This window comes from Schistocerca nitens, chromosome 11 (assembly GCF_023898315.1).
Source record: "Schistocerca nitens isolate TAMUIC-IGC-003100 chromosome 11, iqSchNite1.1, whole genome shotgun sequence".
Classification (NCBI taxonomy): Eukaryota; Metazoa; Arthropoda; class Insecta; order Orthoptera; family Acrididae; genus Schistocerca; species Schistocerca nitens.
This window is the reverse complement of record NC_064624.1, coordinates 135,764,820-135,778,721: the sequence shown is the minus strand read 5'-3', so window position 1 is coordinate 135,778,721 and position 13,902 is coordinate 135,764,820. Positions and strand designations below refer to the sequence as shown.

At 39.6% G+C, this 13,902-nt stretch overlaps 1 protein-coding gene across 1 annotated transcript in view; it reads right to left on the bottom strand.

The window, feature by feature from the left end:
• The window catches only part of LOC126212713 (protein shuttle craft), a 283,723-nt gene that overhangs the window by 29,280 nt on the left and 240,541 nt on the right, over positions 1 to 13,902 (bottom strand). The window contains exon 18 of the mRNA XM_049940125.1: positions 10,458 to 10,610. Coding sequence (XP_049796082.1) covers positions 10,458 to 10,610 — 153 coding nt within the window. The remainder of the gene's footprint in view (positions 1 to 10,457; positions 10,611 to 13,902) is intronic.

The window sequence follows — 13,902 nt, the reverse complement described above, 5'->3', positions numbered from 1 at the left end:
TTTGTCACAACATTTTAATCACCATATGAACTTTCTCATATTTTCTTTATAACATTCTTTTGCCTATCAGAATTTCTGCGAATATGAATTTAATTATATTTATCTATTATACTGTTCCATTACTTGAAAATTCTGTTTATTGGTTACAAAACAAAAGACAAATTATTTGTATTTATACAACAGTGAGAAATGTGTTTTTGTTACCAGATGTGCAAATTTTTTTTTTTTTTTTTTTTTTTTTTTTGTGCGCGGTGCTAGTCATACAAACATTTAAAATATACCCTATCTATTGCACTATGGACAAAATAATCCAGATGAAAATTTAAATGAAAGATGGATTTATAAGTAAAACGAAATTCGAGCACAATGAGAAATAGATATAATGAATCAGTAGTGCGGAAGGGGTGGGGGGGGATTAAAACAGAAAATTAATTAAAAACAGGTGAACAAAGATTTTAAGTGGAGAAAGAATGAAAGGAAGAAAAATGACAGCAAATGAAAATGCTGATATTATGATTAAAATTATGAGACAAAGGAATGGAATTGAAAAATTACATTTCAACCAATAATCTGTATAACAATAATGATCAAAGTCATCTGATACAAATTTTAAATAAAAAAGGTGCATGTGACAAGATTCAAACCCACAACCTCTTGCATGTGATGTTTTTAAGCTATCCATTGTACCATGCAACCAGATCACAACATGCAACATTTTTAATGCTGTTTAGTGTCACACAAATTCTTTTATTGTTGTTATTATTATTATTATTAATTATTAATCATCAATCACTCAGAAACTGGGGCCCACCAGGTTGAATGGCTGCAGTGTATGATACCTGGGATCTCAACCTACATCATTATATAAACAGTTTCAAAAAGAGAATCTAAATGCTTGACAGCTCTCATTGTGAGCTACATCTGATCTGAGTTTATAAATTTATACAGGGTTAGCATGAAGTCCTTGTCTGAGTACAATAAATTATTTCTTAGGAACTGTGCTAAACACTACTATGGGGTTTATTGCAAATGATAGCTTAACTCTTAGTTTCATACAGATACACATCCACATGTGCTCCATTTGTTGCACACTGTGATATTCACTGTCTCTCAATGTCTTTTCCCGACAGACAATACAGCAGCCCAAATAAACACATTACTTACATTGTTAATCTGGTTTCATTTTATAATTACAGTATATTTGGTATCTCTTTTGTTACCCAATTGTTCTTAAATAAAAAGCCCTAATTGCAGTTAAACAAATTGACAATACATCTTCCTACCACTGGATGGAAGTAATAGAGAGTACTTTGACATGAAATTGTTGAAAATTACACTTACAGAGCTCAAAATGTGAAACTACTTATATGGGTCCTAAATAGCCCCCCCCCCCCCACACACACACACACCATAGGGTGATTTTGCTAAATAGGGACAAACTGCAGGAAATTATGACTGAAAGGATAAGGAGCAAAAAAGCTCGCAGAGCATATGGCTGGAAATGTGTTCCCAGGGTACGTGGTGACAAAATATCTTCAAGAGTGGTCCTGATATCAGCACCACGGTGGTGGCCCGCCATCATTGGGAAAGCCAGACGACCGTGTGAAACATTCTCCACAACTGCCACTATCCATTCTCACAATACGTGCAGGCCTTATTACCTATAGACTTCTGTTCAGGATGACTGTTTTGTCACTGGTCTGTCCCACTGGCCATAATCTTGCTGGGATTTCTGCCAATTGTCCCACTCACGGGTGAGGCTACCTTTGCAAGAGGAAGTATCGTCAACCTTCGCAACACATACCCCTGGGCTACGGAGAATCCCCACAGTATGGTGACGGTGAACTGTCAACACTAGTTTGGCCCCAGTGTGAGGGTAGGGACTACTGCCGACTGCCTCTCACATGTGGAGCTTTAACCTTTAACCACTCTCTGTCCATCCCACATTCTCCCTTTCTCTCTAAATGTAATTACTCCCACCACAATAGGACGCTGGTGTTCTTACCCCCACAGTATTTCTTAAAAATAATAAATAATGTGTGTACCAAATTTGGTTCAAATTATTCCAGGTGCTTAGCATGAGCTTTTCACCCACAGCTTTGTCTTTGTGCGCCCAAGCCAAATGTATTTCACATGTATTTGTACATACATTTCATCTGTATCTCTAACAAATTTCGTCCTGCAGTTTTATTTTCAGGCATCTCAATTTTTGACATCATATCTGCTGAAGTGTGTGTCATACAATGGGATTGTTTTGCAAGTACATCCAATGGTATATGTAGCTACTGTCTGCAAAATGTGTTGTCAACAGAGTTAGCCGTAAAGAAGTTATAAATTAAAACATCAGGCTACAAGTGGCACTATATAGTTTTTTCCTTTCATCATTTTGTGGGGACTGTCAGCAAGAAAAGTTTCATAAAGGTTTGAAATTATGTGTAAAGTTTGTTGCAATTCAACAAGTGCTGTCATTCTCAAACACTGGATGAATAAAATAATGGGTGTGTGTTTCATGCAATACACTTCTTTTCCACCCCCAGCCCCACCCCTTTGATAAGTAGGTATATATAAGGTAGCCTATCTGTTAATTCAGGGTATATGCCATGTCCATTCCAAATTGCATCAAAATCCATCCAGACATTTCGGTGTGAAGAAGTAAAGTGCCCGCACACATACACATGCATGCGCGCCCACACACACACACACACACACACACACACACACACACACACACACACATCTGCTTCTTTGCCTCTAGTCTTATTTTAACATGGCCTTCAATTATTGTCTTATGGTAAACAGAGATTCAGTTTATTGCAGCCATTATGATTATTTGTACACAAATATTAAATTTATCTAAAAAGAAAGATGATGAGACTTACCAAACAAAAGCGCTGGCAGGTCGATAGACACACAAAAACACAAATATACACACAAAATTCTAGCTTTCGCAACCAACGGTTGCTTCGTCAGGAAAGAGGGAAGGAGAGGGAAAGATGAAAGGATGTGGGTTTTAAGGGAGAGGGTAAGGAGTCATTCCAATCCCGGGAGCGGAAAGACTTACCTTAGGGGGAAAAAAGGAAAGGTATACACTCGCACACACACACATATCCATCCACACATACAGACACAAGCAGACATATTGGTCTTTAAATATGTCTGCTTGTGTCTGTATGTGTGGATGGATATGTGTGTGTGTGCGAGTGTATACCTTTCCTTTTTTCCCCCTAAGGTAAGTCTTTCCGCTCCCGGGATTGGAATGACTCCTTACCCTCTCCCTTAAAACCCACATCCTTTCATCTTTCCCTCTCCTTCCCTCTTTCCTGACGAAGCAACCGTTGGTTGCGAAAGCTAGAATTTTGTGTGTATATTTGTGTTTTTGTGTGTCTATCGACCTGCCAGCGCTTTTGTTTGGTAAGTCTCATCATCTTTCTTTTTAGATATATTTTTTCCACGTGGAATGTTTCCCTCTGTTATATTCAAATATTAAATTTACTGCACAGGATTCACATAACAAACATCAGTAGTTTGTTTCTCCACACAAGCTGCCACATAGCTAGCACTCAAGGTGATAAATTGAAGTGTTACCTGTATTCTGTCACAGAGCTAGTACTCAGCATCATACTATAAATGTAAATGTGTAAATTCTGCAAACTCATCTGATGCTGAGATTGACATGTCTTGAAAACTGCTTTATGGAGATAAACAAGTAATTCCTACTTAACTGGTTACAGTTATCTGTTTTTACATTCAATAAGCACACAGTCACAGTCTACAATATCCATTGTACAGCTTCAGAAATGGGGAGAAACTTAAATGCGGACGGCCAGACGGAGAATTGAACCAAAGCGTTCCCTGAAGGTTCTCATACAGAGAAGGCTATTTACATGTACAGTGACAATGTACTTAATTGAATAGATAACAAATTAGAGGCTACTGGCATTTTCCGTGACCTGTCAAAAGCCTTTGACTGTGTGAATTACAACATTCTCTTAAGTAAATTAGAATATTATGATGTAACTGGCAGCACTGCAAAATGGTTCGAGTCTTCCTTAACTAACAGGAAATAAAGGATGTCATTGCAAAATACCTGTGTAGTAAGTAATCAGTCTTCATCTGATAGAAAATTAATTACAAGTGGTGTTCCTCAAGGTTCCATCTTGGGTCCATTGGTTTTTCTTGTGTACATTAATGATCACTCGTCTATTACAGTGCCAGGTGCTAAGTTTATTTTGTTTGCAGATGATACAAACATTGCAATAAATAGCAAGCAAGTACAGATTTAGGAATGGCTGTTAATCAAATTTTAGCTGACATCAATAAATGGTTTAAAGCTAATTCACTGTGAGTAAACTCTGAAAAGGCCAACTATATGCAGTTCAGAATCTGTATGAGATTTCCTTCTGGCACACATATAACATATGAAGATATGCATATAGAAGAGGTTGACAATGTTAAATTTCAGGGATTACTATTTGATAAAAAATTCAGTTGGGAAGGGCACACCACAGAATTGTTGAATTGCCTAAACAAGTCTGTATTTGCAATGTGAAAGATGTCAGCTATAGGAGATATAAATCTAAAAACTTTCATGATTTTGGTCTATTATGTCATACGGGATCATATTTTTGGGTAACCTGTCAAACCAAGCAAAAGTGAGTGCAAAAGCATGTAATACTCATTTGTGGTGTAAATTCAAGAACATCATGTAAAAACCAGTTCAAGGAATTGGGTATTCTAAACAGTGCTTCCCAACGTATTTATTCCTTAATGAAATTTGTTGCAAATAATATGTCTGTTTCCACTCAATAGCTCAATACACAGTATCAATACTAGGAATAAGAACAATTTACATGACAAAAATCACTTACCTTGATCCAAAAAGGGGTCCAGTATTCAATAAATAGCCAGCAACTATTAAAAACTCGCTTTCAGATAAAGCACAGTTTAAACAGAGTTTGAAAGACTTCTTGGTAGGTAACTCCTTCTACTCCACAGATGAATATCTTAACAATCTCCTGACAAATGATAAGCGGAGAGTGTATTATATTCAAATGTATATGTGACGGTAGTATCTGTTCCCGAAAGAACAGTTACCGTGGATGACCATGCAGCTTTGCTAGAAATGAAATGATAATTAAATGGACACCCTAGCTGCAAACAGGCGTTGATGTACTTCATTGGGGACATATTGAAAATGTGTGCCCCGACCGGGACTCGAACCCGGGATCTCCTGCTTACATGGCAGACGCTCTATCCATCTATGTTCTATGTTTTTTACATTATATTTTCTGACGTGTTCCGTGTCCATGAGAATCATCTCATTTTGGGTCCCTGGAATGGAAACTGAGTCTAATCTACTGTAATCCAAGTCCAGCTTCTTACTGTGGAGCCATCTGTGAGGCGACAGCTACAGCTTTGAGTAGTTAATGAAACGCCAGAACGAACAAAGCTACGCAATGTCAAAGGGCCGCCTGTGTTACAGCGGTAATTGTGAAAAACCTGAGGATCAAAGTGGCTGAGAAAGAACAGAAGCAGTGAAAGAAACAAAGACATATAACAATAGGACTCACAAAGAGAGCAGTGAACTGCGCAGAACAGAGAACAAAAGTTGGAAGATGAAATAGATGCAAAAATATACACAAAGAAACACAACTGACATTAAAGGAACAGCACTCAAGAATGAAAGAAATGTAATGAAAATCTTAACACGTCAAGTAACAAATAGCTTCAAGTAATTAGGAATGCCGTATCAAACTATCACACACAGGACGACAGACATTCAAATCATCCTCTATACACTGGGTCTAAAATTTCCTGCGATTCCACTAAAAAGGTTACTGCAAATGCATAGACGGTTCCTTTGAAACAAAAACAGCCCATAACAACAATAATAAATTAACCTCACTACTGCCTGCGAGTTGTAAATACTCTCAATTGCACTTTTATCATCTGGGCGTCTTATAGAATCTCTTTCTGATCGGGATTCTACTTACTTTATATACAACAAACAGTCAAAGTTTTAACCTTCAAGTGGGAGCGCTGTTTTTTTTTTTACAACACGATTGGACACACCGTGTATTTTCTACACGTGTCAAAAATAGCTGTCTACGTTACTAACAAGGGAAGCCCCCCATCGCACCCCCCTAAGATTTAGTTATAAGTTGGCACAGTGGATAGGCCTTGAAAAACTGAACACAGATCAATCGAAAAAACAGGAAGAAGTTATGTGGAACTATGAATAAAATAAGCAAAATATACAAACTGAGTAGTCCATGTGCAAGATATACAATATCAAGCAGAACGTGAGCACAGGAGCGCCGTGGTCCCGTGGTTAGCGTGAGTAGCTGCGGAATGTGAGGTCATTGGTTCAAGTCTTCCATTCACTGAAAATTTTACTGTCTTTATTTACGCAAAGTTATGATCTGTCCATTCGTTCGTTGACGTCTCTGTTCACTGTAATAAGTTTAGTGTCTGTGTTTTGCGACCGCACCGCAAAACCGTGCGATTAGTAGACGAAAGCACGCGCCTCTCCAATCGGAACCGAAAACATTTGATCGCAAGGTCATAGGTCAACCGATTCCTCCACAGGAAAACACGTCTGGTATATTCTATACGACACTGGTGACGGCATGTGCGTCACGTGACAGGAATATGTTGTCGACCCACCTAACTTGTACACTTGGTGAATGGGTAAAAAGATTCTTCTACCTTGCCCGATTTAGGTTTTCTTGTGGATGTGATAATCACTCACAAAAAAGTGATGAAAACATAAGAGTTTGTCAGATAACAATTGTCTGAAAATAAAAAATTAAACTTTTCACTCGAGGGAAGACTCGAACCAAGGATCTCTCGTTTCGCTGCTGCTCACGCTAACTACGGGACCACGGCGCTCCTGAGCTCACACTATCCATGATGTTGTCTATCTTGGCATGGACTACTCAGTTTGTATATTTTGGTTATTTTTTTCATAGTTCCACACAACTTCTTCCTGTTTTCTCGATTGATCTGTGTTCAGTTTTTCAAGGCCTATCCACTGTGCCAACTTATAACTAAATCTGTGGGGGGTGCGATGGGGAGGTTTCCTTGTAAGGTGAGCATGCATGAGCAATATAACAGTTTCATCTTCGTTTAATTCGACAAAGAAACTTGCATTATATGAGCTAAATCAGTGTTTAATCAAACAATAATAAAATAAACTTTCACTATATCAGTCTATTTCCCCATAGTAACGACCCACTCGGAGCATTAAACAGTGCAATTGCTTCACATCCCAGCCAACTGCTCAATTGTTTGCTAATTATCTCGAAGACAACTGCCTCTTTGTGGATCTGCACTACTAGCGTAGAATCTGGGGTGTTTTCACACACGGATCGAAAAATTTTTCTCATTAGCACACTGTTTATTTTATACACTACTGCTCTCCTGAACGTATGACAAAACAACTTATCACACTGTTAGCTGAAGCAATAATGAAGGGATAGATCCAGGCTCATAATTTTAAAACAACGATGGAACGGTATAAGACAATGGTATTTGTGGTTGGTGCACTTTATTCACAGCCATATCCGTTTGAGGGTTAATACCCCCCCCCCCCTCCCCCAAGAAGTTACCCAATTCATATTTTAATTGGATAGATAAAAAATCTACTCACCGAGCGGTTGCAGAACACACACATAAAAGACTGTTGTAACTGGCAAGCTTTCAGAGCCAGTGGCTCCTTCTTCAGGCAGAAGGGTTGGAGGGGAAGGAAGACGGGTAAAGGGGGAGCCACTGGCTTCGAAAGCTTGCCAATTACAACAGTCTTATGTGTGTGTTCTGCCACCGCTTGGTGAGTAGATTTTTGATCTATCCAATTAAATTACTTTGTCACTAATTAACATTTTGTCTGTTTTCAGGTACATATCCCCAATCCTGCTATACAACGAAGTTCCTGAGCCATGATACTGTATTACTGCGCTAGATGAGCCAAAACAAAATGATGCAAGCATCGATAAAGTGGAAAATCATGAAATTATTCTTTTTCTGCATTTCAAGTGGATCAATGTTGCAAGAGTTCAGTGCTGAGTTGGGGGAAGTATTCAGCAAAAATATACTCCTGTATAGCACAGTACTCAGGTGGCACGGATGTTTCCAGTGATGACAAACAAGTCTGAAAGACGATACATGAAATAGTAGACTACCACTTTGTGAAAAATCAGGAATCACAAGAGAAGTGGAGGCCTTCATGCCCGAAGACCAGCATGTCACACTCGTGGTAATAGTAGAAAAAGTGAAATCCAGTCAGGAAGCAGTTTCACCATCTTACAGAATGCTGAATGGTAATAATTAAACTTTCGCCACTTGACAGGGGCTCCATGAAAAACAATTGATTGTAGGACAATGGAACTTTGTGGAAACTATTGGAAGACACGCAGAAGAGGAATAACGAATAAACCATTGAAAGAAACAGATTTTAATTTAAGAATGGAAAATCCAAGATGGAATGTACATCATCATGAAAAGGAAAGTTGCTACTGACCAAATAGCGGAGATGCTGAGTCACAGATAGGCATAACAGTAAGACTGTCACAAAGAAATAAAAGCTTTTGGCCATTAAGGCCTTCGTCAACAGTAGACGTAGACACACACACACACACACACACACACACACACACACACACAAATGTCTATTGCTGACAGGCCCTAATGGTCAAAAGCTTTATTTATTTGTGACAGTATTTTTCTTGTGCCTATCTCCGACACACATTTTTATTTGTTGCATGAATGGTAACAACTGTTAATCGTGTACTATGCTTATGTCCCAGGTTACAAATAATGTTCAACAGGATGATCATCTGCATCCATGACAGCTTGGAACTGCACTAAGGATCCATTTCACTGTTGTTCAGAGCACGAACAGTGGACCAGAGAACGTTCAGCTGTCGTGACACAGTTCGGGCACTGATCAAAGGCCGAACATTAAGTCCAGCATTCTCAGCCATGGCAAGCGTAGCGTATTCAACAATTTGTGGCGCAACTGACTGCCGGCCTCTCCCAGGATCAATTCGCAAATAGCCAGTTAATTCAAACTTCTGAATCGTGTTGTTCATCAGTGGTGCAGAAACAGGATACCTCTGTATTCCTCTAATGTGTCGATACTCGTGGACAGCATCCACGCTACTGCTATTGTTTTAATAAAACAGCTTTATGAGCAAAGCCCAGCTCACATTGTTCATGTCCATGTTGACTGACTGCAACCGTAATGTACACTGATGCTCGTTTTTCAACTCTACTTCGCCATACCAGTACTGGCGCCTAATTGCAAGTCGTGGTACTAAAACTACAGACAGTGCAAATTGAGCAGCAGATAGTTCGAACACCATTTCTATTAAGATCGGTACCTGTACAGTAAATAGTTTTCCATCTGCGCTGGCTCAAATAGTTAAAAGTTTCATTATAACCGACCTTTACATGGAATGTGGCAAAGGTCGCCACCTGCTGGGCTCCACAAATGCCCACAGCTGTTCAGAAAGCCTGGAAAGCTGAGCCAGCAGCAGAAACGTTGTAGCTGCACCACGTCAATCAGCGCGACTTTTTTAGCTGCCTATTCACTGTGGAAAAATCCTGGGTGTATCACTAAAATTCCAAAGCAAAGAGCAAAGTGAGCAGTGGAAACACAATGGTTCACCATCATTGAAAATGACCAAAAGTGAACTATCATCAAGGAAAGTTGGGACTTCTGCAGTGTGACGCTAATACACTGTCTCTGAAAGAGCCAAACTGGAGCATCAAAATAGTACCGAAATCTCCTGCAGAGCTTATGTGAGGCCATCAAGTCAAACCATTACAGGAGCTGTCCCAGGGGGTGATTTCTCTCCATGATAATGACCCAGCTTTTTCTGCTACAGTGGTCACTCACACACGCTGCTACTTTTCATTATCAGATTTTGCCACAACCACCGTATTTCCCTGAAATGACACACCACGACTTCTTCCTTGGACCAAGAAACCATTATTCGGCAGGCATTTCCGTAATGAGCAAAACACGATTTTCAAGATGAAACCTTTTCTGAACAGCCAAAATGCAGACTAGTACAATTGAGGTCTGAATCGACTAATTCGCTGTAGCGAAACGTATGTTGCACTGAAGGAAGAATGTGTGGAGAAGTATGAACACCATCACCATATTTATTGATCACGGCCTCATTTTTTATTAAGGTGACAATTAAAACTATATAACTAGCTCTTGTAAAACAAGTCACTCAAGTCAGATTAAAAAAGGAATGGCACTGCTTGTAAATTTAAAGTACTATGTTTAGGCGAAAATGTGGACATACTTCTGGCCACTAAAGATGCCTTATTAAAATTAAGGCCAACATGCCCACAAAAGAAACCGATTTTTCAACTGTATTTAACCATGTAAGGTGAAAGCAATTAGAACAACACTTCTGACTAGTTCTCCCACTCTGCACTCTTACCTTATCCCGGGATGCAGTGGCCACGATGTTCCTCTTGGGCTCCTGGTCATAGGCGACAGATTCGCAGCCGAAGTGCTCGCAGTACTCGTGTACGAAGTGGCGCTTCTCACGGTTCATCGGGTCGAACGAGTAACTGCGACTCTTCTGCTTGGACTGCAAATGAAATGTTTGTGGTTAATGTGGAAATTAAAATGAGCACAGAACTTCCTGGCAGGTTAAAACTTTGTGACACACCAAAAGTTGAAACCAGAACCTCCGTCGTTACAGGAACTGCGCTTAACGACTGAGCTATCGGGCACACCTCGCGACCCACACTCGCGGCATTTTTTCTGCCAATACCTGTGCTCCTACTTTCCAAATTTCACAGAGGTTCTCCTACATACCTTTTGGCACCAGTACTCTTGGAAGAACAGATACGGTGGAGATATGGCTCGGCCACACTGTACAATATGCTTGTTCGCCAATCTACTTACGTGAGCTAACTCGCCACAGCAGTGAGTGACCGGCCACTCACAGCTACTAATGGTGGAGGCAGACAAGGCGAGGAGAGGGAGGAATGAGAAAGAGGTAGATCTGCGTGACAAACTGTTGACAATGAGTCTATTCTGTGGCCACTAACGTTAGTTCAACAGAGGTGTATTGCTCCTTGTGGCTGATAATGCAATTTGTGGAAATTTAATTTCTAAGGCTGTTGCACTGATGAGAAGTGACAATGAAATGAAACTTACATTTATTTTAGTTGATGAAGAGGAGAATATGAGGCAGCTAAGTAAGAAACACAATATTTATTATGACTGATGCAGGCTTATGATGAATGTCGTTTTCTGACAAAGTTAAAACTGACCTCAACTTGTATTCAGAGACAGTTCTATTCACACCTTAAACATAAAAACACTGGGTGTCAATGAATCGAGTGCTTTTCACTGAAGCATCAATGTCTGTTGCCACACACCGAGCACTGCTAATTCTAAGACAAACTGTTATGTTGGAATTACAAGCAAGCTTCTGTGTGCAGATTTCATTCTCTTTACTGTGGAAAATAGTTGCTCACAGAGGTATGTGTGTCAGTTGTTGACACAAGAGAGGGAGGTGTGTGTGTGTGTGTGTGTGTGTGTGTGTGTGTGTGTGTGTGTGTGTGTGTGTGTGTGTGTGTGTGTGTGTCTCTCTCTCTCTCTCTCTCTCTCTCAAGGGGGGTGCCGGGGCTACTGTAACAACAGTGCTTGAGAAAGGCAAGATTCTGGACTGGATGTCACACAGTTTCAATATGCCAGGAACTTTCAAAAATGGAACTGCACAGTGAAATATTTGTTCTTAAAATGGACATCATTTGTGTTGGATGCAGCTAGGAAACTTACTATATAACCCCCCCCCCCCCCCCACGCACACAGATATATATATATATATATATATATATATATATATATATATATATATATATATATATATATAAAAAGAAAGATGATGAGACTTACCAAACAAAAGCGCTGGCAGGTCGATAGACACACAAACAAACACAAATATACACACAAAATTCAAGCTTTCGCAACAAACTGTTGCCTCATCAGGAAAGAGGGAAGGAGAGGGAAAGACGAAAGGATGTGGGTTTTAAGGGAGAGGGTAAGGAGTCATTCCAATCCCGGGAGCGGAAAGACTTACCTTAGGGGGAAAAAAGGACAGGTATACACTCGCACACACACACATATCCATCCACACATACAGACACAAGCAGACATGTCTGCTTGTGTCTGTATGTGTGGATGGATATGTGTGTGTGTGCGAGTGTACACCTGTCCTTTTTTCCCCCTAAGGTAAGTCTTTCCGCTCCCGGGATTGGAATGACTCCTTACCCTCTCCCTTAAAACCCACATCCTTTCGTCTTTCCCTCTCCTTCCCTCTTTCCTGATGAGGCAACAGTTTGTTGCGAAAGCTTGAATTTTGTGTGTATATTTGTGTTTGTTTGTGTGTCTATCGACCTGCCAGCGCTTTTGTTTGGTAAGTCTCATCATCTTTCTTTTTAGATATATTTTTTCCACGTGGAATGTTTCCCTCTGTTATATATATATCTGCTTGTGTCTGTATGTGTGGATGGATATGTGTGTGTGTGCGAGTGTATACCTGTCCTTTTTTCCCCCTAAGTTAAGTCTTTCCGCTCCCGGGATTGGAATGACTCCTTACCCTCTCCCTTAAAACCCACATCCTTTCGTCTTTCCCTCTCCTTCCCTCTTTCCTGATGAGGCAACAGTTTGTTGCGAAAGCTTGAATTTTGTGTGTATATTTGTGTTTGTTTGTGTGTCTATCGACCTGCCAGCGCTTTTGTTTGGTAAGTCTCATCATCTTTCTTTTTAGATATATTTTTTCCACGTGGAATGTTTCCCTCTGTTATATTCATATTCATATATATATATATATATATATATATATATATATATATATATATATATATATATATATTATTAAAGGTTCAGGAAATCTTTTCAGGGTAGGAGAAATTTCCAAGCAGATACAATTTCACTTTGTGTCTGAAGTCAATTTTGGTATGAATTAATAACCCACCCCGGCTTCACACAGGTGTCACTAATCACCTACGCGTGGACAACTTGTCTGGCATAGCAGTAATTTTATTTACAGATCAATGAATAGAGTAATGGTTAAAATTCAGGAACAACATTAAGTAACTGAAAATCATCAATTTTGTATAATTAAACAAATGAAGAAGTGTTTGACAGGAAAGTTCTCAAAAAGTATCAATGTCATCTGTTCCATATTTAATTGGTGTTTGGAGTGATGTCACGCTAATGACGAGAGCTGCAAGTTATCCTGCCACCGTGTCCGCCCAACTGCAACGAGAGTCCAGTGTGAGCTACATGTTCTGTGTGATCATTTCCTACATTTCCCTTCACATGCCTTAAACATTTAAGCCCGTATGAAAAAAACCTGTTGAATCTGAGAGTAGAGGAATATTTCTGAAAAAACCCCGAAGGGTTCAGTCAACACACACCTATTCACTTGATACGAAACAACAGCTCACAGACATTGATGCAAACAACTTCTACAGGTCACATACATAATGAGGATAAACTGTAGGCAAAAAAGTGCTGTACAAGCAGCAAGAAACAAAGAGAAAGGTGTGCTCACAAGTTAAATCAGGATAGTACTTTGTGGACAAAGTGGCTCACCTCGGGATAGTCAGTCAAAGGGGTAAAGAACTGCCTATAAGATGTTTTCAAATGTTGTGTATCGGGTGAGATGTTTATATACCAGAATCTAACTCTCACGCTATCTATAACCTTTCTGGTGTATAAATATCTCACCTGATACAAAAAAAAAAATTATAGGCAGTGATTCTTCATACAGCTTTTTCATAATGTTTACCATGTCCAATTACTTCCGACACTTCTCTGGCATATTGGACAGCAGGGTTAGGCAATATTTGCATTTCATCTGT